This window comes from Nothobranchius furzeri, chromosome 8 (assembly GCF_043380555.1).
Source record: "Nothobranchius furzeri strain GRZ-AD chromosome 8, NfurGRZ-RIMD1, whole genome shotgun sequence".
NCBI classification, from domain to species: domain Eukaryota; kingdom Metazoa; phylum Chordata; class Actinopteri; order Cyprinodontiformes; family Nothobranchiidae; genus Nothobranchius; species Nothobranchius furzeri.
The window spans coordinates 59,270,527-59,294,652 of NC_091748.1; the positions used below are offsets into that span (position 1 = coordinate 59,270,527).

Genomic DNA, 24,126 nt, shown 5'->3' on the forward strand with positions numbered 1-24,126 from the left:
CTCAAATTTGAAGAAAGTTTTTCACAAAAACTAAGAGATTTAAACTTGTTTTGGAAATGGTGAGCAAGAGAGACATAGATACTTTTTAAAATCAGATTTTTTTTGTCATTAATTGTATATTTTTTGTTGGGTTTTACATTTATGTCTGATTAAATAATATAAATTTCAGTGTTTCCTCTAGAAATGTTTCCAGGCAGGGTGGGTGCGCACAGAACATTTAGCCTCTGTGCATCTTCCGTTAGAGCGGGGGGGCATGGAACCTTTCGCTTCCCTGCGTCTCCTATGTTCAATTAATATGATTAAAGATGGACTGCACACCATCAGAAAATGTAACTCCACCCCTTGTCAAGTTTTGAAAAATGCCATGAAAGTGGGCGTTGCCAGGAGGCACGGAGTGGCATGGCCAAGTGTGGGGAATTTCCATCCTGGGAGGGAGGGGGAGTTGGAGGAGACTGTACCGATGACGTGAAATTGTTCCAGCCCCAGTCAATCACAAGTTTAAAATGCAGTAGCTGCTGTTCTACCACGGGGGGCAGACCTAAGACGTTTTTAGACCTAGATTCTAGTTTTAATCACGTTTACACAAACATGTCAAAGAATGCACAGAAACAGAAAGATTGCATTTGTAAAGACCCAATTATACAGTTTATAAGCAAAAAAATATTTATTTGGGGGTTTAGTTGCTCTTTAATTAAAGAACATTGGTCTCCTCTGGGATGGCCAGCAATAAGACTGGCTACTCCTTGGGGGCGCCACTGGTAATTTCACCAGTGTGAGATGATGACTAATGGGACTGTTTCTCTTGAGTTAGAAAAATTGGTAACACTTTACAATAATGGTTCTTTTATTAATGTTACTTAGTGCATTATTAAGCATTAATAAACTATTAAACAAAGTATTAACTGCTTAACCATATTATGTAATGCATTACTGAGAAGACCCCCCCCTCCCCCCGGCCCTTTGTCCTAACCTTAAGGATTACACTTAATAGTTAATAATGATAATATTAATAAAGGAACCCTAATATAAAGTGTTACATAAAAATCTATATTACATTATCTAGCTGAGTTCTACAGAAGCTTAATGGCTCCATCCAAGGATTTTATAATAAGCTGCTTTGTTGATCTCCTATTTACTCATTTTCAATCAAATTATGACATGAAGCAGAACTGAGATCATATTTAGTTACTTTTTAGACAAAACAGTTATTTTGTTGGTTGATTAGCTAAATATGCAGCTAATCTGGATTATTTATTTCACATGGCAGCACAAAATCCCCGCTCTGTTCCTTTAATAAAACTACTACTCCATCTTCTCCACTCCCACCCCTGGGTTCTCTCTCCCACCCACTCAGCCGCTCTCCACTCATCCTTCAGCTCTACGCCTCTCCTCCCAGAGCAGCAGCATCTCTGCTCAAAGGAGGAGTGAAACCACGGCTCAGAGAACAACTCACAATCCAAAGCCACTAGGACACGCAGAAAAGCTACTTCCTCTGCTACTCGTCCACACTGGAAAAAGGTAGATCCACTGCTTGTTTTTTTATTTTATTTATTTATTTATTTCAAAAATATTTAATATTTTTCTGCACAGTAGAATGTGTCCTATATGTTCTGCCACGCTATCACAAATGTATAGGAAAGTTCCTAAAACTGAACTACATTTTGTCTCACTTTTTTTGAAAATCATGATTATCAAAACAAACATGGAGATAAAATAAATTTCTACTAGAATTGCAGAATGATCAAAGGAAAGTGTGGTACTGGGTGGCGTTTGGTCTTTAGGCAGCCAGGAGGTAACACCCTGGTCTTATCTCATGTTTACAACCTGCGGTGCTCCAAAATGTCACATAAAAATAATTACGGGATTATGGTAATAAATTAATGATCTGGTATCATAGTGGTGCAGCTGTGACAGGAGGCATTTGAAAAGGGTGACATTAACTCACCAGGGTTATTCCTCACTTCCTTTATTATTTTTTTCACCCCTCACACTTGTGCAATTCACTCTTTAGGAAACATGTCAGCTCAGGCTTTGCTGAAAGTCCTGAGTTTAAAGAAGTCTTTAGAATTCCCCTAGTCTCAGACAATCCCACTTCTGCTCTTACATTTCTTCTTAAGACTTTTCTTCAGAAAAATTAAAAACAAATCACTGATTCAGATATTAAACTGGTGTTTCTTGTTATGACACCGAGCAGACATTTCCTAACAGGAAACAGCTCTGAAACGGCATTACTCATAGGGTGTCTCACTCTTTTACAATTTTACTTTTAAAACCTACAGCAATCTTTGTTGCCGTGCCTTTGCTAACGCGTTCATGACGGGACGCATGTCTGTGGCACACTGCTTGGGGCAGCAGCACCTCAGGAGGTAGAGTGGGTTATCCAGTAATCAGAAGGTTGCAGGTTTGATCCTGGCTCCTGCCAGAGAATGCTGCTGTTGTGTCCTTGTGCAAGACTTAACCCACCTTGCCTGCTAGTAGTGGTCATATAGACCGGTGGCACCTGTGCTTGGAAAGCTTCACCTCTGTCAGTGCGCCCCAGGGCAGCTGTGGCTATAATGTAGCTCATCCCCACCAGGGTGTGAATGGATGAATGATACACTGGAGTGTAAAGCGCTTTGGAGTCCTCTGACTCAGAAAGGCACAATACAAGTGTGGGTCATTTATCAAAAGCAAACCTAACTTGTTATTCTGCAGCTTTATCGCTGAACAATAAGGTGTTTTTCACTAAGATCAGACTAAAAAATCCCCCTAATGTCATAAATGTAATGTGGTTACATCATTTTCTGTAGTTGCCATCATGATTGAGGTCCTTAAAATTAACCAGCTTTCCCTACATTTGTTTACTGCTCAGTTTGTTTTTTCTTTTATACAATCAAGCTTTGGGTTTTAGTGGCATTTTTTGCAGGTTGTCTTTGAAATTTCAGAGTTTTAGGGTAAGTGTTTTAATTGGACCGTTACAAAAATACTTGTTCTCCTTGTTTTAGATAAGATGTTTGACGAGGAACAGAGCAGAGGTGCAACAGAGAGCTGTTTATGTAAAATCAGTCACATTTGACCAAGTTATAAGACAATCACACATCATTTTGTTCATTTTTGATGAGAGACGTGTTTAATATATGCCTCTGACTCTTCACGTGTCCATGCAGTTTTATTGTCGTCGTCTTCGTCTTCCTCTGCTTATCCGGGTCCAGGTCGCTGGGGCAGCATCCCAACTAGGGAGCTCCAGACCGTTCTCTCCCCGGCCACCTCCACCAGCTCCTCCGGCAGGACTCCAAGGCGTTCCCGGACCAGATTGGAGATGTAACCTCTCCAACGTGTCCTGGGTCGACCCGGGGGCCTCCTGCCGGCAGGACATGCCCGAAACACCTCCCCAGGGAGGCATCTAGGAGGCATCCTGACCAGATGCCCGAAACACCTCAACTGACTCCTTTCGATCTGGAGAAGCAGTGGTTCTACTCCGAGTCCCTCCCGAATGTCTGAGCTCCTCATCCTACCTCTAAGGCTGAGCCTGGCCACCCTACGGAGGAAACTCATTTTGGCCGCTTGTATCCGTGATCTCGTTCTGTCCGTCATTACCCAAAGCTCATGACCATAGGTGAGGATTGGGACGTAGATCGACCGGTAAATCGAGAGCCTGGCTTCCTGGCTCAGCTCCCTCTTCACCACGACAGATCGGCCCAACGTCCGCATCACTGCAGATGCTGAACCAATCCGCCTGTTGATCTCCCAATCCCTCCTACCCTCACTCGTGAACAAGACCCCGAGATACTAGGACCTCTCTCCCGACCCGGAGTTGGCAAGCCACCCTTTTCCGGTCGAGAACCATGATCTCAGATTTGGAGGTGCTGATCCTCATCCCAGCCGCTTCACACTCGGCCGTGAACCTACCCAGCAAGAGCTGAAGGTCAGAGCTGGATGAAGCTAGGAGGACCACATCATCCGCAAAAAGCAGAGACGAGATTCTCCTGCCACCAAACTCGACACACTCCACACCACGGCTGCACCTAGAAATTTTGTCCGTAAAGGTAATGAAAAGAACCGGTGACAAAGGGCAGCCCTGGCGGAGTCCAACCCTCACCAGGAACAGGTCCGACTTACTACCGGCTATGCGGACCAAACTCACGCTCCTCTGGTAAAGGGACTGAATGGCCCTGAACAGAAATCCACCCACCCCATACTCCTGGAGCGTCCCCCACAGGGTGCCCCTGGGGACACGATCATAAGCCTTCTCCAAATCCACAAAACACATGTGGATTGGTTGGAAAAACTCCCATGCCCCCTCCATCACCCTTGCAAGGGTATAGAGCTGGTCCACAGTTCCACGGCCAGGACGAAAACCACATTGCTCCTCCTCAATCTGAGATTCAACTATCGATTGGACCCTCCTCTCCAGTACCTTGGAGTAGACCTTTCCAGGGAGGCTGAGGAGTGTGATCCCCCTATAGTTGGAACATACCCTCCGGTCACCCTTCTTAAAGATGGGGACCACCACCCCGGTCTGCCACTCCACAGGCACTGCCTCCGATGACCACGCAATGTTGCAGAGACGTGTCAACCATGACAGCCCTACAACATCCATAGCCTTGAGATACCCAGGACAAATTTCATCCGCCCCCGAGAATCCGCCGCTGTGTAGTTGTTTGACTACCTCAGCAACTTCTGCCCCCGAGATTGGACAGTCCATCCTCAGGTCTCCCGGCTCTGGTTCCTCCTCGGAATGCGCTTAGGTGAGATTGAGGAGCTCCTCAAAGTATTCCTTCCACCGTCCGACTATAGCCCCAGTTGACGTCAGCAGCTCCCCATCCCCACTGTAAACAGTGTGAGCAAGTTGCTGCCTTCCTCTCCTGAGGCGCCGGACAGTTTGCCAGAATCTCTTTGGAGCCGATCGATAGTCTTTCTCCATGGCCTCATCGAACTCCTCCCACGCCCGAGATTTTGCCTCAGCAACTGCCACTGCTGCACCCCGCTTGGCTATCCGGTACCTGTCTGCTGCATCCGGAGACCCACAGACCAGCCACGCCCTGTAGGCCTCCTTCTTCAGCCTGACGGCTCCCCGAACCTCTGGTGTCCACCAGCGGGTACGGGGGTTGCCACCACGACTGGCACCAGCCACCTTGCGACCACAGCTAGAAACAGCCGCCTCAACAATCGCAGAGTGGAACAAGGCCCACTCTGAGTCAATGTCCCCCACTGCTCTCGGGACGCGGTCAAAGCTCTGCCGGAGGTGGGAGTTGAAGAACGTCTTGACAGGTTCTTCTGCCAGGTATTCCCAGCAGACCCTCACTATGCGTTTGGGTCTGCCAGGTCTACGCGTCATCTCCTCCTGCCATCTGATCCAACTCACCACCAGGTGGTGGTCAGTTGACAGCTCCGCTCCTCTCTTCACTCTGGTGTCCAAAACATACGGTCGCAGGTCAGATGATGCAGGTCTATCATTGACCTGCGACCTAGGCTGCCCTGGTACCAAGTGTACCGATGGGCATCCTTATGTTTGAACATGGTCGTTATGGCCAAACTGCAGCTTGCACATAAGTCCAATAACGAAACACCACTCGAGTTCAGATCAGCCGGGCCGTTCCTCCCAATCACACCCCTCCAGGTCAAGCTGTCATTGCCCACGTGAGCATTGAAGTCCCCCAGCAGGACAATGGAGTCCCCTGATGGAGCACTATCTAGCACTTGTCCCAGGGACTCCATAAAGGGTGGGTACTCTGAACTGATATTTGGCCCATAAGCACAAACAACAGTCAGGACCCGTTCCCCAACCCAAAGGCGCAGGGAAGCTATCCTCTGGTCCCCCGGGTTAAACCCCAACACACAGGCAGAGAGTCTTGGGGCTAACAAAAAGCCAACCCCAGCCCTCCGCCTCTCACCCAGAGCAACTCCAGCAAAGGAGAGTGTCCAACCCCTCTCAAGGACTTGGGTTCCAGAGCCAATGCTATGTGTCGAAGTGAGTCTGACTAAATCTAGCTGGTACCGCTCCTTCCCCGCCAGCGAGGTGACGTTCCATGTCCCAAAAACCAGTTTCCTTGTCCGGGGATCGGACCGCCAAGGCTCCCGCCTCAGTCTGCCACCTGGTCTACAGTTGGATGAGCCCATGTATCCGGTTCGGGCTTGGCCCGGCCGGGCCCCATGGGCAAAAGCCCGGCCACCAGGCACTCGCTCACGGGCCCCAACCCCAGGCCTGGCTCCAGGGTGGGACCCCGGTAACCCTCCGGACCGGGTACTCCGACTCTTTGAATTTACATTCGCAGTTTTATGATTTATTGATTTGATGATGCTTTAAACCCACCACATTCTAAAAGCTGCAGCAGTTTCATAGAAAATTATTCTTTTTCTTTTACTTCATAAACATCTTGAAGGAACTGATTCTCTAAAAACTAGTTTGGTTTCTTTTATTCACAGAATATTGTTTCTGGAAGACTACACATAATTTTAACAGATTTTTTAGCATGGTTTTTGTACAGAATAATATTTCTGAACTGATTTATCAAGTCATGTCATTGTCAAAAATGTAACTCAATTATATATTACTGTAGGAATGCTGCATATTTTGCACAAAACACAGAACCCAGAAACGTGTCTGAATCTATTTCCCTCATCACAGAGAAATGAAGGTGGTGAAGGCATCTGGAGCTTAGTATTCTAAGTCACTTTGCACACTTTAAGAGGGTCCTCTATAAAAATAAATCCATTATGCATAGCAGTTCTGGCTCTCCCTGGTATTTCTCCTACCTTCTTGACGTCAGTTGCCATTTGTGGGGGTTACTCTGGCAACGGCCAGCCTCCCCGGGAGATGTCTGGCGGATAAGACAGCCCAGATGAAGCCTTTTAAGGCTCTAATGCTGCTTCACCTCTTAATTGTCTTTGATTCAGTAAAAGTATTACACAAAGATTGTTGAGAAGTATCGCCACAAATTAAGGCAAAGTAAAAAGCGCACTAGAAATTTTTCTAAGGACTGACGTCCACCATTCTCCATTTGATAGGATGACCCACACACTGGTGCATTTTTGGTTTGCTTGGGTGTTTTATCTTTCTTTTTTGCATTATGCAAAAACACACATATGACAAGGGGCTGGGGGAAAAACACAAACAGCAGCAGCCTGCTGATAGTTGTATGAAAAACACCCTCATATTCAAACGACGCCTGTGTACTGTTACGCGTGTGCTACTAGACTCACTAAATTTGTATCAATGCAAAATGGCCACACACATGTGGGCAACAGTACACTTGTGTTACTGTACACAACACCTGTTCCACTCCTCGTGATGCTATTTATAGCCCCATCAACGTATGTGCCTTTCTTTTTTTCACACACCAGGCTATTGATGTGCTATTTTTACAATGTCATTTTGCTCCCTCCTCTCCCTCTTGGTTGCCAAGCAATAGACCGAGGGACCTGATTGGCTAAAGATGTGCTTTTGGACATGCTGACCGTGGCTCTCAGCTGGCTAATGAATTATCTCTCTCTCTCTCTCTCTTTTTTTTTTACTAGAGTCAGAAAGCACAAGTGCTGACCTTCTTATATAGATACTTTATTCATGCATCATAAAACTTAACAATGGATGGAAAAAACACATTTCTCACATTCAAATGTGTGAATAAAACGTTTTGTATCTATATTGTGTTTTAGTTTCTGATCAAATTAATTCCAAAAGCCGCAATCCCAGTTTCACTAAATGGCAAAACAGTTGCAATGCACCGTCTGCTCTTGCTAGTATGTTAATTCTAATCCTCATAATCTGTTTAGGGGTACACTGGCCTGACACACCTAAACCACTGCTGTGTGAGTGAATTCATTTAGACTTAATCTGACCCCATGCCTCTCTGAAAGGAAACCAAGGGCTGAGGAACTTTCATCCTCCCTCCATTGATTATGGCTCGTGCAGAGATGTGGAAAAGCCTATCCCACTGCTCGCTTTCATTGGCCCCATAAAAAATTCATCATATCTTAATGGAGAGAGAGAGAGAGAGGGAGAGAGAGAGAGAGAGAGAGAGAGAGAGAGAGAGAGAGAGAGAGAGAGAGAGAGAGAGAGAGATATTATTTTCAATGAGCCTAACCACGGTGAGCTAGGTGAGGCATAAACATTGCTTTTATTTGGGTTTTTACACATATTACATGATTAACATCAATTCAAAACCAGCACAACAGATTACTTTAGTAACTTTGTTTCCTTTAGATTATTTTTATTCATTACAAGTTCCTCTAGCCTACTGATCAAGTCAAGTGAATAAACACTTGATTAATGTTGACGGACACTGCGGAAATGGTGTAAGATCTGTAAAAGAAAAGCTCCTTGGAGTTGTTAGACACATTTGTTGGGTTTAATGTTTTGTCTAACCCAAAGCACGAAAAAAATTAAACAACACAAATTAAGGTTTAAAGAAGCTAGAAATGTTCTATTTTACAGAAGCTTTAAAGAATGGCTCGATTGGTTCAGTCTCAGAATGACATACGTTTATTATTATTATTGATTAGTTGTTAAATACAGACTTTCTGGCTTAGAGCTATACCAAATAAGAAGAAACTACGTTGCGCGTCTCGAGATAAAGAACACGAGGCGCTTCACAAAAACAAAACAAAAAATAAAAGTATAAAAAGATTTTTTTAATGTTTAAAAATGTGTTTAAAATGAGGAAAAAATAAAAATTGCGAATAAAAAAACGTAAGGAAAGGGAGAGAGAAATTTAATAGGAAGAGGGACATCAGTGGATCCCAGGAAAAGCGGAATAAGAGCAAGAATAAGTTAACATTTTTTGCAGGTTTACTGTGATTAAATTAATTCTAAAAAGTCTACTACTATTACTACCCGTGCTGCTGTTTCTAATAGCAGCACTACAAAGAGATTTACAGGTATTTTATATGTTTCCTGTGTCCCATTTGGTTCCTTTTTGTAACGGGGCTGACTGTTCCATTTGACCCGTGGGGTACACATCTACGTTCAAACATTTACCAAGCACGCTAAACTTGCTAGTAAACCCACTTTTGTCATTTCAGTTGAGTAAAACCTCGCAGAAAATATGTTTTGAGAAAAAAAACTACATTTGTAGATTTGCTGTATGGCTTAAAAGTGTGAAATTGTAAGAGTGTCCGTTTCCCACGCACCCCTCGGGGTGGGCTGTTGCCATGTTCCCACTTTCATGGGTGTGGTGATTAGCTTGCTTGGTGAAAATCTTTCTGTCAAATCCGAACCGAATAGAGCTCTGTCGTGACTGAGAAGCAGTTTAAATTGATTCAGAATTAACACGAGTCCCTTCCGGATCTGTCTCGCAGCTGGTACCATGGCTGTCGTGTGAAAACGGTTCGGTGTGACTCGGATCAGGATAACGGACTGAGCCAACACGTCTCGTTCAGGTAAGGACGTGCAGCCCTCTTGTCTTATTTTCTAGCACTATTAAGCTGTTTCCTTCTTTGTTTGGAGCGGTTTTATTTTGTGATGTAGAAATGGCAACACGCTTGAAATAAACAGCAGTAGCTGCTGAAGCGACTGCTCCCAGACTGATGTCTCAATGTTGTATTTTCCAAGCACTCAACAGCGGCCTTTTACTTCCAGTCACGGCGGAACTACGAGGAAAACCGTTACTAGTTTCGAGTTACTCGTGTTTTTCTATTTCGAAGTCTTCCGGTTGCACAATAAAATTTATTTTTTTTTGTTTTAAATGTCGTTTATTAACTACATAAGATATCCACCCTCGTCAGAGCGTCTACTATGGGCCGCGCGCTCACGCAGTTTTCAGATTTCACCTGAACGCATCTTAGGTCATTAGTTTATAAAAATCCGAACTGTTAGGAAATCCAGGCTGTCGGTGTGACGTCACATATGGTACAGGGATCAGTCTGCACCAGGTGCTGCTCGTTTTGGTTTTAAATTAAATGTAGTGAACCATTGGTTATTCTTCACGACTCATTTGGAATATTTGATTGATATTCACAAATATGTCAAACTCAAAAGTCTTGGGGATTTTTTAAAAATATAATCTTTAGAAGAAATGTTAATTTGCTCCATATTTGACTTTCTATCATTCTCTGGCGCTGCTCCAAATCAGCTTAATTTCTAAATCTATTTTGACGTTCTTAATCCCACGATTAAAAGTAGAACTTTTGAAAAACTGGATTTTTTGTTGAATAAAACATTCTTCAACGAAGGCTACCATTCGGTTTATATGCTGATTCATGTTGGAGCATGTAATATGTGGAGCTGTAACACAGAGAGGGTAGTTTTGGTAATTTACCTAACCTGACTGACAAAAACAAGTCATCAATAAGATAAAATACAAATGTATGAAAGCTCTGCTATTTTAACATTTATCTGCTTTCCACAACCAGTCCCATTTTATATCCATTTACATTTGCTAACTTATAAAGCTAAAACTAATTAATACAAATGAAGTTTATGCAAATAAATTAACAGTTTATCACTGGTGTGCTGGGTTGTGTTGTCATGGGAGCCTTGGCCAGACATTTTAAACAGTTGTCACCTGTACAAGTTGACAAAAAGTGGACATGCCATGCTGCGTTCAGGTTTTCTTGATTGTTACAGTTGCAACTTCTTAACCTCCTGATTGAGTTTAGCAACAGGACAAGTCATTGTTGACCCCACTCATAGCTGAAGATGTGAATGAAACTGAAGCATCAGAGAAAGTCAGGCTCAAACACTGAATCGACAGCATCAGATACACAACCAAGAACCTTCAGAATGGCTTAAAGTTTAGTTTCTTGTTCCTTCTGCTCTACATTCATATTTATAAGTGGAGTCAAATTGAATCTGAGAAGCTTGAAACCTAAATCCTGTGTTTATCTCACCAATGTTAGCGACAAGTCGGTCCTTTTTGGTAGGTGATGTAAGTTAATGTTTGTATTTTTAATCTTCAAATAGTATTTTTGTTTAATACTAATTGATGATTAAAGAGGGGGGTTTTGCTTGTGCCTTAGCCATTTACAGTTTGGTGTTTATTGTCCTTGTTTCAGGCACAGTTTTCTCATTGGGTGATTGATTACTGGATGTTTTCAGTAGCAAGGCATCAGCAGCCCCAACTCTGACCATGTACTTAACAATGGGCGACTGCAGCACATGGCTCTTTGTCACCCACGATCCACCACTCAGCCATGTGGCTTTGGTGAACAGGCTGATTCGTTCCACACCTCAAGTCCCACACTTATAAAACAGACACAAGCACGTAGCTTTAAATTTTCTAAACATAAGCTCCATCTGACACTGTTCTGGCAGCCGATTATTAAATGGCTACTTCAGCCGGTGGGATTTTCTAAAACCTCTCGGTCCTGTTTGGTTTATGAATGAGCAATATTTACTATCAAAATGTGTGCAAGTCTGTTCATGTGGTTTATCCACCTAAAATCAGATCAGTCCGCTAAACGTTGTAGAGAAGTTAGTTTTCTGGAATTTCTCACCATCTGTTATATCTCAGGTTTTGTATTTCACCACACAGCCTGTGGGCTACAGGCTGACTATTGTGTTGTACGGTCAACAAAGCACCCAGTGTGACATAGTGGACCTCAGAGCCATATAGCTTAACGGATTGTCCGTTCTTGTGGAGTAGGAGCACAGCTCATACGGGCTGACGCTTGGGGCCTCTCTTCCAGCAGGTTGCGTCAGCTGGATGGCTGAGTGACGTCACTCCTGAGCAGCTGAACACATCATAATGTCTCATCTCAGGCTGAGACAAGCGAGTCTTCACTTGTGTCAGTAAGGCTGAGGTGCACTGGCCTCAACCGACCCAGAAATGTAAAATGTAGATTCTACTTGGAAGTCTGACCTTTCGAGTCCCAAGGAGGTAGTGAACGCACCATTAGCTGATAGCAACAGAAGCTAAAGTATCAAGCCAACATTATTTTAAACAGTCTATCTGCTAGAGCAGATTAAGATGATGATGCCTCACTTTGATTGTTGTCTATTTTGTCATCACCTAGTCACCCATTGCATTCAGTGAAGTAGACCCAAACTTTAGAGCGTGTTCTTTCTACCATGCTGCATGCTCTATTTACATCTTGCCTGCAGCCAGTGTTGAGAACGTTACTTTAAAAAAGTAATTATAATTACTAATTACTTTGTCAAGAAAGTAACTCAGTTACTTACAGAGTTACAAGATTATAAAAGTAACTAATTACCAAGAAAAATAACTACTTAGTTACTTTTTTCATTAAAGAAAGCAAGGAAAATGGGTTCCCCTCTTAAACTAACTTAATTTACTATAAATTACTACAATAGTGAAATATAAATGACTAATGACTGGAACATAATAAAATGTATGTCCAAATGTTTTTTATAAACCTGAATAATTTAAATAAATAAGCACTTAACAGGAGGAACTACTAACAGGAACATTACACTAATCTAGACTATTAAAAGATCACTGTGTGATATTTAACAAGACCCCAATCAGCTAAAATTTAAAATTGCAAATAGAAACACCTGTAAAGGTTCCCGAGCCTTTAAATAGTCTCTCAGCCTAGTTAAATTACAGAAATAAATGTAAATTTGCACAATATTTAAAAATTTCCAGCTTCACATAATTGTGTGTTTTTAGTAGCATTTCTCAATCAATCAATCAATCAAAGCTTTATTTATAAAGCGCCTTCCGCAACCCTGTCAGGAAGCCCAAAGCGCTGAACACGGTACAGTTGTAAGGAAATTTATTGAATGAATCAACAATAAAAGAAATTCAAATTACAAAATACAAAATGGAATTTACAAGATAGATGAAACAGTTCGGTAAAGGACAAATGTGTGAAACACATTTGGATTGAGTGGATGGATTGAGTGTACCAATGAAAACTGTGGAATGGATTCAACATAAAAGAGGGCCAAAATCAAACATGTTCTGGAAACGCCAAGCGGAGGAGGTGTGTTTTTAGGTGATTCTTAAAGACTGGCAGAGAAGGGGACAGCCTAACTGAGGGTGGCAACTGGTTCCAGAGTAACGGTGCTAGGACTGAGAAAGCCCGGTCCCCACGGGTACGACACCTAGACCGAGGGACAGCGAGCAGGCCTTGGTCAGAGGAGCGCAGAGCGCGTGATGGGGAGTGTCTTTTCAGGAGAGTGGCCAGATAGGGGGGACCACCACCCTGGAAGAAATGATAAACAAAGACGAGTATTTTGAATTGTGAGCGATAGCAAATCGGAAGCCAGTGCAGGGAGGCCAGAACTGGACTGATGTGGTCCCGTTTCCTGGTCCCAGTCTGTTGCTGGTAATCTAGTAACGGTTAAATAAATAAATAAATATCCTTTAAAATTACATTAGAGCAGGGGTGTCAAACTCATTTTAGCTCAGGGGCCACATTGAGGGAAATCTAGTCCCAAGTGGGCCGGACCGGTAAATTAAAAACAACTTCAGATTGTTTTCTTTGTTTTAATACAATCAATATAAAACAAAGCTGGAGCCTGAGGACAGTATAGTACAAGTACAACACCTGAAGTGTACTTGAAAATTTGAAAGAAAAAAAAAAAATAAAACATTCCTTAGTGATTCAGAGCTTACAGATCGCATGGCTAGATCAGTTCCATGCAGCACTTAAAGTATATTTGACTCATTTTACTTAACATCTTTTAGCTTTCACCAGCACATCAATATCAGAAGTCACATCCTGAGTGGCAGCCAACTTCAGGATGGGATTCAAGTTCTTGTGTGAGCCTTGAGCGCAGCTTTGTCTTATTTACACTCATTACAGAGAAAACTTGCTCACAATGATAAGTTTATTTTCACTCTACATTGTAAAGTATGAAAATAAAGTTTACACAACCATCTCGCGGGCCGGATTTAACCCGCTTGTGGGCCGGATGCGGCCCGTGGGCCGCATATTTGACACCCCTGAGGCACAAACCTGATGGAGGACTTACATTTACTAACTTGGGTCAGACCCAAACACAGAAGAGCTGAAGCTGGGTGGTAAAGACACACAGGTAGTTCTAATAACACCTGAGCTCCATGACGTCTGAGACTAAGAAGGGCACGGCTGCAGATCCACACCTGCAGCCGTAGACTAATCATCACGTCTTCCTCGTTCTTCACGGGCCGTGATGCGCTTGGATGAAAAAATCTTCCTCTCTAGCTCCTGATCAGCTGATGACAGCTTCAACACACCGCGCTGCTTAACGCACGCATTTCCTTATCAGTAACAAATGACGTTTTGATAAAAGACGGTAATTAATTAGATTGCTCGTTACTGGAAAAACAATTGTTTTATTAACGCAGTTATTTTAAACGGCATTATTCCCATCACTGCTCTGTTGTGTCTATAGCAGGCAGTGACTGAGACTGTGAGAACACTGATGGTCTCTGCCCACCCGGCCAATCATCATCGTGTTTGTAAGTGCGTTACCGACACCTCTCTCTCCCTGGCTGCAGCTGAAGTGTGGTGGTCAGAAAGCCTCACACTGTTGCTCAACGTTCGACAAGCACATAGTAACGCACAACCTTCCGTCCCTAGTAACGGTAACGACGTTGCAACAGTGGGAAAAGTAATTCATTAAATTATTCCGTTACCCAAAAAAGAACGCAGTTAGTAACGCCGTTATTTTAAACGTCGTTATTCCCATCACTGCCTGCAGCATATGAGCTGCTGTCTATCTTGGGAAATCCGGCATCAAACTCTATGGTACCGAAACAAGTCTTCGTTTCATATCACGTGAAATGGTCCTTGGTCGGTACAGCGGTATTTGGTCAGTGCCTTTAAAAAGTACAGAATACGGTCCCACCCCTAGTATGTAAGTGCTCAGTGGCCCCCATTCAGACCCCCAGAAGTAAAGGAAGTGGCAACTGACACATACATATACACACACGCATGCATGATGTGCAAACAAATGCTTAATCTGATTAATAGAACCTCCACACACTCACACATCTATGTAAACATGCACACATGGTTTCATTTTCCCTCGGATGCATTGTCTGGTATGCTATCCAGATCTCCCCTAGCATACGCGCACACACGGTAGTGGGTTGCTCAAACAGCACTGTGCAACAACACAAAAGGCTGAGTGAGAAAAGGTCAGAGCCTGGTTCAGATGGCCTTTTGAACCACAGTTAGGGTGTTTGAAGAGGCAGACCACCCTCCAAGTTGCCACCCAGTCCATCATTCCCCTGGTGGGTTCTGCTTCAGAAGGGGGGGGACCATTTTTGTCCCTTTGCAGCACTTTTCTTATTGGTTTAAACCTAAAAGGGAAATCATTGTTTGTATGATGGAAGAAATATTTCTATCTTTTCTGTCAACCTGTTGGAAGAAATATTTCTATCTTTTCTGTCAACCTGTTGGAAGAAATATTTCTATCTTTTCTGTCAACCTGTTGGACCTAAAGTATTTCTGTCTGTCTTGCAGGTGTCACCTGGTTAATTGTGTGAGTGAGTGTGTGTGAGTGTGTGTGTGTGTGTATGTGTGAGTGAATGTCTGTGTGCATGCTTGAAGACGTGTGTGTTTCCTCGACCCAGCCAGTGTTTTGAGTGGAGCGTAGCCTGAACACATCTCACAGGGACTATGAGTGAGCTGGAACAGTTGCGGCAGGAAGCCGAACAACTACGAAATCAGATCCGGGTACGACGACAGTCATTTGTTTTTTGTGCTCCTCCTGTTTCATGTTATTTATAAAAGTTGAAAATGTTTGTTGCTGTCTCCACTGTAAACTGAAACTCGCATCTTCAAATCCAATACATGGAATTTGTTTTATATCCATGTCATTTATAGGTTGATGTTTGCCCCATTAGATGTACCTTTTTTATTTCAGTTTGACAGTTCATGTAAAATAGTGTTTTGACATTTGCAAATGCCTGTCGTGTTCGGGTACAAGGACCAGACTCTAAATGTGTAAAAAAAAAAAAAAAAAAAGTGTAAATATAGTAAAACTGTATAAAAATACTGATTCGTACGTCTTTTAGATATTACAGGAAAGCCTGAGCCTTTGGCAGCAAAGTGTTAAAGAATTGATTGTTTTAAAAGTTTTGTACTCTATCCATGCTGTGTCCAGGCCGTGCCTAGATATCAGCTTTATTTGTTGTGGTAAAGTTTTCTGTCTTGTTGCAGGATGCCAGAAAAGCCTGCAGTGACTCCACTCTGTCACAGGTAAGAAACCTCCTGCAGACATTTTTAAAATATTTTACTGAACAATCCTACAATTTTTTGTAAGGATTGAATTTTTTTCCAGAACACCTTTCTGAATCCGTGAGAAATAATCCACAGATAGTTTTCACCAACTGACTTTCGTCCTTTCTCTGAGTTTAAAGCACCGACCTGCTTCTGCTTCCTCAGCTTGTGTCCAGCTCTGATTTGTGTCTGTGACTCAAACGTAACCACTGACTCCTTCCTGTGTTTTGGCAGATCACAGCTGGTCTGGACTCTGTGGGCCGGATACAGATGCGGACGCGACGCACACTCAGGGGCCACCTGGCCAAGATCTATGCAATGCACTGGGGAAGTGACTCCAGGTAGTGTTGGGTTTTGTTATTAATTTAGCATAAACTCCAGAGATGACTCTGTAACTTTTTGTCGCCTCTGATTTTATTATTAAACACCAAACCAATATTACAAATGGCTAACTTCGCGATTGATAAATAAAACCATTTACATTTTTGGGCCCTTGATTTGTTGTGAAACAAACAGATGTTGTTGATTCCACTAACCAGCTGAGAAATCTCTAATCATGAAATGGATGAAAAAAGTTATTGTAAATATGCAAACATCTGCAGAATTCTTGTTTTTTAGGTGAGATAGAGACTTTTTGTTTATAAAAAAGGACTCCAGTACCTAAAATGGACCACAAGATATCATTAACTGCATTTCCATTGCTGGAACTTTGGGGTAAATTTACCAGAACTTCCTGGCATGTGTGTCTCCTTTTGACCGGGCCAGCCAAACGGCTGTTTTCAGGAACTTTCCGATTACCTGATCAGGGGTAGGTACTCAGAATGGCCCGGTGGAGTAGCTGAGCGGAAATTTACATTAACTCGCGTTTATTGGTTGAAAGTCAGTAGGAAATTATATCAGCAGATGCCGTTCAAAACAACCGGCATTAGTAAAATTAGAGGAGTTGCTTGTGAAACGGAAATGGAAGCAAAAGAAAATGAGCACTGATTGCACTGAATTAAAACTGTCGTTCCTAATTTATGATATGCTTAAACAGAATTACTTTTCATGTTATTAATGTTACTGTGGATGTGTTTTGGTGCTGATCAGTGACATCACTTACTGCCAAAGCAGTCACGATATGCTGACATCTGTGAAAAGTCCTGAAAGGACTGAATTTGAATGGAGACACAACAGCTGAGAGGAACAAGCAATCATATTTTCCGCTCAATTCCCCCTCCCACAATTTACCCTGAAGTTCTGACAAATGTAAACATGGCTATTCTTGCATATTGCACCTTTAAAACACCCAACTGTTTATTCTGTCTTTGTTTTTCATGCTGCTTTAGCTTATGCACTCCTTTACTCTATAAGCTTATTTTAATCCAGAAAGCACATAATTATTTCTGCTTTTCTTTATATAAAAAAAGACAAAAGTATACATTTCTGGTGGCATTTTAATAGCTTTGAGTTTTTCCAGAGATGGGTGGTAAAATAATAGTGTTATTTAAACTGTGTTCATGTTTTATCATGATTTTGTCACTCTTTCTTTGTCTGTCCGCCTGTCTTCTAATGCGATGCAATGGGGCAGTGACGACAGTCCCAGGTTTACTTTTACTACCACTACTACTACTAATATGACTAATATTACCATAAATGACGTTTGCCTCTTACTACCACTAATCACTCAGCACAGTTTTATGCCCTCACTATGAGCTCAGTGATGTTTCCAGCACACAAACGGCAACTCAAGCTTCCCCAAAGATGCAGTTTCTAAGATCTTAAACTTGGACAGCTGTTGTAATTCATGTAAATTAAGGAATGATTTCCATGAAAGTGAATGTACATATATTGGTCATTAAATTTGGTCTTACAAACTGCTTTTTTTTAACAGTTTGCTGCAATTATGAGCACTGACTAAATTGTCTGTTAGGATCCTACTTCACCATAAGTTTGCATGTGTGGCACTAATCCCAACTCGCAGAAATTATACTTGAGCTGCAATTTTCAAAATTTGTTTTTTTTTAACACTTTATAATAAGCCTCCCCTTAAAGATGGCTTATAAATATTTTATAGATATGTAATGAATGAATGATGAGAGCATAGCAAGATTATGAAGACCTCCTCTGACATGGCGCTAGACAACATGCATTAAAGCAACACCACTAAGAACGGCTATGATGAGAGCAACACTATTCTATAAAACAAGCTAAAAATACAATTTTTGCTAAAAACTTCAACAATAAAATGTGCAGTAAAACCAGTCAGTGTAGGGGATGTAGCAGACGCCTTCCCTGAAGAAAGAAAAATGGCAGAAATGAGCACCTCCCATTATTCAATTAAAAAATACTTTATTAATCCCAGAGGGAAATTAGAGTTTCAGTACACACAGTTCTGAGATCAGACATGCATACATAGACACGTGACAAGAATTGGTGACTGTGGTCATTTGCAACCCGAGTCGTGCTACCAGTTAAAGATCAAGAGGGTTTATATGGGGATTGGGTCAGGGAGAGGGGAAAAAAGGCACTTCAGAGTTACCCTCCACAGAGAGGGCAGCTTTGCTATGCAAGAAACACCTCAGACAGATATGCACACAGACTTCAGACATTACACAACATAAGTGTCCACTAGGTGGGGAGGTAGGGTTGGGACTCTCCTCACTTTAGTGTGTGCAGCGGCATGGGGCAGCGCTCAACACCTACGTTTGGACAGGGGAGGGATATAATGGGTTGGAGAGTACAGTGACTCCTAGATACGGTTCCACGGCCTTCACCGGTCACAGTCCCGCCCAGGTTGGGATAGGGAGAGTTTCCATAGCGATGACAGCATTTCACATTTCTGTGTGTGATCAAAAGGAGGTTTTAAAATTCTTACTGCCCACAGGTCAAAACTGTCCTTCGGTCTGTTGGTTCTGCTTCCGGGGGACTTGGATCATCTCCCTGACTGAAGCAGTTGTAGTTCATGTCCAGGGTGAGAAGAGTCTGCTACGTTCCTCAGTGTTCCATTTGAACATCTAGAGTTGGCTCCAGATGGTGTTCTCCAGGATGGGCAGGGGCCAGCCAATGATCTTTTCTGCAGAGCTTTCGTGGCAGGCAGCAAACCACACAGAGATGGAGAACACCAGCACTGACTTGAAGGCGGCCCTGTAAAGACACCAGCAGCCTCTCCCCAAGATGGTTCCTTCTGAGCACATGAAGAAAATAAAGTCTCTGCTAAGCCTTTTTGAATGGTGTTGAGGTGTTTATCTATAAATCTATAAAGTATTTATTGCACTTCAGGTCCTCTTGAAAGTATGTCCCCAGGAACTTAAAACAAAACCACCCACTCCACCCGTGCCCTCTTAATGGCCAGAGGAGCATGATCCCTCTTGTCCTTTCTGAAGTACACAGTAATTTCTTTGGTCTTCATTGTATCTAGAGCCAGGTTGTTCAGGGTGCACCATCTCAACGGTGCCTGTATTTACCCCCTGTAGACCGACTCACCCCACCCACTCACAAACCCACCACCACCGTGGTATTGTCAGCAAATTTAATGATGGACTTTGGGGGCTGTATGGGCTGGCAGTCTGAGGGGTACAGGGTGTAAAGCTGGGGACTAGGCACACAGTTAGGGTGGATGAGAAGCACTGACAAGGTTTAACTACCTGCTGGCAATCTGTAAGGAAGTCCTTAATCCAAGAGCACATGAGGGGGTCGAAATTCAGCCCAGTCGTCATCTTCCACTGAATGTCTGGTAAATGGTGTTAAATGCTGAGCCAGCATATACAAAAAACAGTCTAGCATAAGTGTCCGGTCGTTGCAGATGGTTGAAAACTGAAGGAAGGACTGTGGTGATGGTGTCGTCGGTGCAGCAGTTTGTTCTACAGGCAAACTGGTGCCGATCAAAGTTCTCTGGAAGGCACGAACAAGCCCGTCAAAGCACTTCCATCACAGACGTCAGTGCCACTGGTCTATAATCGTTGAGGGATTCCTTGGTACTGGAACTATTGTAGCTCCTAAAGCAGGATGGAACCACTACCTGAGCCAGTGAGGACTTATATGTAACACCTTACACAACACTAACCTCGGTTTCACACTGGAATCATCAGTGGTGTGAAACGGCAGTGCAACGGTTTACTGGCGAACTTCAAAGTGGTCCTTTTCACACCGGGAGAGTCTTGGCAGCAGCACGGCTTCCTCACTGTGCTCTCTGCTGGACTCGCAAGATCACACGATCCTTTGAGACTTCAGGTCACGGTTTGTTTATGCAATCCGCCATTAAACCAAAAGAAGGAAATCACATTTGATATCGCTGTTTGATGTAATATGATGTTGTTCCTCTCCCCTGCCAGGATTAAAGCCATGAAAAACACACTACTGCACTTCTGGAATGATGCACAGAGTAAATGAGCCGTTAGGTCACATGTAAGCTTCATATATATGAAATTGCATCACTGCAGTACTTTTATTTTGAAAATTACTGGGGATTTTACACTGAAACAGTGTGATTTCCTGTCTAGCCCGATGTTATCTGCGGAAATTGACATGTCTGAGAAACGGCTCGTGGCAAAAATGGAACTAGAACCTGATCCTATCTTCAGCGATGTGACGTGCCGCTTGTGGGACGCGCCTGGAAATTGCCACGTCTCTGCTGGTTTGAAACACTCCATAGACTATAATGGATTCTCCATAGACTATAATGGGTTCTATCTGAAGCAGTGACGTTCCACTGCCGTTCCGTACCACTGGTGCTTTCAGTGTGAAACCGGGGTGAGTCGCTATCATGCATTAATTACACTGTAGTGTAAAGTGCTTTGGAGTCCTCTGATTCTGAGGCGCTATACAAGTGCAGGTCTTTTATCTTTTTAATTAAATGATCGTTCAATTAAGGGCAAAGAAGATGAAATGGTCAATGTCTTACTAAATATTGAGTCAAGTCTGTTCTCTTTCCTGCCCTTCATTAATAAAAACTTGTAAGTGATTCATAAAATGTTAGATTCATTAATAACATATCTATAAGTATTTATTGCATGGGGAGCCTTATTGTAAAGTGGTAGCTTTTTATATTCTCACACACATTTTCTGTTAAGTTTCAAAAAAAAAATCTTTTCACTCCTGAAAAATGTATTTTTGGATATTGTTACACAAGGAGGTTTGTCCACTACGTCCTATAGCTTTTGTAGATTGCGTGCGTGCGTGCGTGTGTGTGTGTGTGTGGGGGGGGGGGTCTTCTGTCCAGCAGCCTGTAGGTGACCCTTCATGGCACCAGAGTTTAATCTGTGCACAGCTGCTTACATTTTAGCCTCAAGTCTCTCCTCTTGTCAGCACCATCGAACCACTTCCTGTCCCTGTCAGGACAGGAGAGAGGTGTTCCAGCTGTTCCTGCATCTGCACCATCTATATCCTCCCACTCGGGCCTTTATCTGTCTCTTTCTTCTCTGTCCCTGCTCTGCTTCTTCCTATGTCCTCCCAGCTGCCATCTAACAGAGGAGGGTTTTTCCATAACGTGGGTGATAAATATTACATTAGATGGGACATTAAAGTGGCTTTGCTGGATGAGGCGTTTTCTTTTGGGAGTGGAGGGAGAGGAGTGAAGGGAAATTGGGGTAAAGAGATGATGTTTGAGCACCTTGTAATGATTCAGGCTGACAGATCAGCACTGCTGTTTGTGTGATGGCTGCCTCTGCTTTTAATAAGAGGAGCATGGATGGTAATTTGTGAAGGCTTTTTTATTTAACAGAGTTTCATGCTGCTCTCTTGAACTCGTCTCTAGGTTACTGGTCAGTGCCTCACAAGATGGAAAGCTAATCATCTGGGACAGCTACACAACAAATAAGGTCAGATTACGTCTTTAATTAGCTGATAACTGACCTTTTGCTCTTTTTTTATTTTTTATTTATTTATTATTTTTAAATAATCCCGATTCTGGTGGGGAAGGTTGAGGCACAGTTATACACACACTTTTTATTTACTCCCGTCAGCAAATTCCCAAACTATAACTCCAAATGTCATCTTCCATTTTCTTCCATCAGATGCATGCCATCCCGCTACGTTCTTCATGGGTGATGACATGCGCCTACGCCCCGTCTGGGAACTACGTGGCCTGCGGAGGTCTTGACAATATCTGCTCCATATACAGCCTAAAGACCCGCGAGGGCAACGTGCGCGTGACACGAGAGCTGCCTGGACACACCGGTAGACTTGAAGAGGAATAATACAACATAAAAAAAAAATATCTCCCACTGCACAAAAAAAAGTTCCTTCTAGATCTCTCAACGTTAAACTGATTTTTAGTGCAGTGTGTTTAAGTGTAACTGAGTAGGAAGAACTACCTCCTTATCCAGTGTGGCTCTTCTGTTTATCGTCAGGTTACTTGTCCTGCTGTCGCTTCTTGGATGACAACCAGATCCTAACCAGCTCCGGAGACACAACCTGGTGAATAGCCGTCAGAGGCAAAACTTTAGCAGAGCATGAATTACTGTGCATAAAGGTTAAATGTGAAAAAATGTAATCGATGACCAACGTTAGCAGGGTCTGCAGTTTGATTTTGCTTTGAAAAACACCAAAAGCACCTGAACTGTACACGATTTAAACTCCATGAACCATTTTCCTCATTCTGCTTTTCTCCTGAAGTGCATTGTGGGACATAGAAACAGGTCAGCTGGCCACCAACTTCACGGGCCACACCGGAGACGTGATGAGCTTGTCTCTCAGTCCAGACTTCAAGACGTTTGTGTCGGGAGCGTGTGACGCCACCTCCAAGCTATGGGACATCCGTGACGGGATGTGCAGGCAGTCTTTCACCGGCCACGTGTCCGACATCAACGCCGTCTGCGTGAGTGTAGAGACTACACACGGGATGGGGAGTGGAGGACACCTGGAAACAAGACTGTTGTTCTTTCTATTGAACTTTATTTCATAATTTTTTCTTTTAATACAATTTGTCATTCTCTCTTGCAGTTTTTCCCGAATGGGAATGCATTTGGCACAGGCTCAGACGATGCCACCTGCAGGTTGTTTGACCTGCGTGCCGACCAGGAGTTGATGATGTACAGCCATGACAACATCATCTGTGGCATTACTTCAGTGGCGTTCTCCAAAAGCGGCCGCCTGCTGTTAGCCGGGTACGATGACTTCAACTGCAACGTCTGGGACACTCTGAAAGGGGAGCGTGCAGGTGTGTGACTTAATATATGGATATGAGACCCATAAGTTTGGTCTTTTAGATGGATGTATTTTATCCTGACTCGACGTTCTCCTCCTCCAGGTGTGCTAGCCGGTCATGATAACAGAGTGAGCTGCTTAGGAGTGACGAATGACGGCATGGCCGTGGCCACCGGCTCCTGGGATAGTTTCCTCCGGATTTGGAACTAACCAAACATCTCGCCTGATGCGTTCTGTCACTGTCACCACCTTAGTCTCACAGCCCAGTCCTACCTATCCCCACTCATCTGCTGGGCTGGACCTGAGGCGTGCATCAGCTGAAGCTCTCGTCGCTCCTCCTAGGGGTTTGTTTTGTTTTTTGTCTTTTATCCTGACGTTACACAGCAACAATATCTTTTTTTTTTTTAAGGTAGTTGTCCACATAAAACTGAGGTTTTCCAATTGATAGAAAAGCAGAAGAAAACAAAGTTGAGGGTTTTGTTTTTATCCAATTCTTTTCTAGGGGCATTAAAGGATGTCTGTAACAGAAAGGTTAGCATCAGTGTGTAATATGTAAATATAAAGACGGTATATTTGTATAGCATTATGTTTGTATATGTGCATCATAAATGCATATATTGTGTGTGTGTGTGTTTTATTGTTTATTTTCCACCTTTTAACTCATTTTTGTAGTTTCTTTATGAACAGACGTACATAATGCCAAAAATATTTATTTGATCCCAGTTGAGATTCTCCTAAAATGTCACAAAAATGTTGGTTGTTGCTGATTAAATCAGAACCGCTCCGTCGGTTTCTGAAGATCAAGAAATAAGAAATAATTCGGCTTTTGTTTGTAATATTTATTGGGCATCAAGTGAACATTAGTTTTGATAATATGATCCCCGTTCTTACACCATTTGTTTTGGA

At 43.0% G+C, this 24,126-nt stretch overlaps 1 protein-coding gene across 2 annotated transcripts; it reads left to right on the forward strand.

The window, feature by feature from the left end:
• The first annotated feature begins 1,381 nt into the window (after positions 1–1,381).
• On the forward strand, positions 1,382–23,842 carry LOC107392687 (guanine nucleotide-binding protein subunit beta-4). 2 transcript variants are annotated; one of them, XM_070554175.1, is made up of 12 exons: positions 1,382–1,518; positions 9,277–9,357; positions 15,337–15,549; positions 16,036–16,074; positions 16,330–16,436; positions 17,666–17,680; positions 21,830–21,893; positions 22,089–22,251; positions 22,425–22,491; positions 22,690–22,891; positions 23,017–23,233; positions 23,324–23,842. In XM_070554175.1, exons 3-12 carry the CDS (start codon positions 15,493–15,495, stop codon positions 23,428–23,430), a joined length of 1,038 nt encoding a protein of 345 aa, XP_070410276.1. In that variant the 5' UTR covers positions 1,382–1,518; positions 9,277–9,357; positions 15,337–15,492; the 3' UTR covers positions 23,431–23,842. The 2 variants fall into 2 exon arrangements, with proteins under 2 accessions (XP_070410276.1, XP_070410277.1); XM_070554176.1 differs by lacking the exons at positions 1,382–1,518; positions 17,666–17,680 and having other exon boundaries at positions 9,134–9,357.
• The last annotated feature ends 284 nt before the right edge of the window (positions 23,843–24,126 follow it).

Coding starts and splice junctions, on each gene's coding strand:
- LOC107392687 (XM_070554175.1), top strand. CDS start 15,493: ATGAGTGAGCTGGAACAGTTGCGGCAGGAAGCCGAACAACTACGAAAT. Junction 16,075..16,329: donor GTGACTCCACTCTGTCACAG/GTAAGAAACCTC, acceptor GTGTTTTGGCAG/ATCACAGCTGGTCTGGACTC. Junction 22,492..22,689: donor AGCTCCGGAGACACAACCTG/GTGAATAGCCGT, acceptor TTTCTCCTGAAG/TGCATTGTGGGACATAGAAA.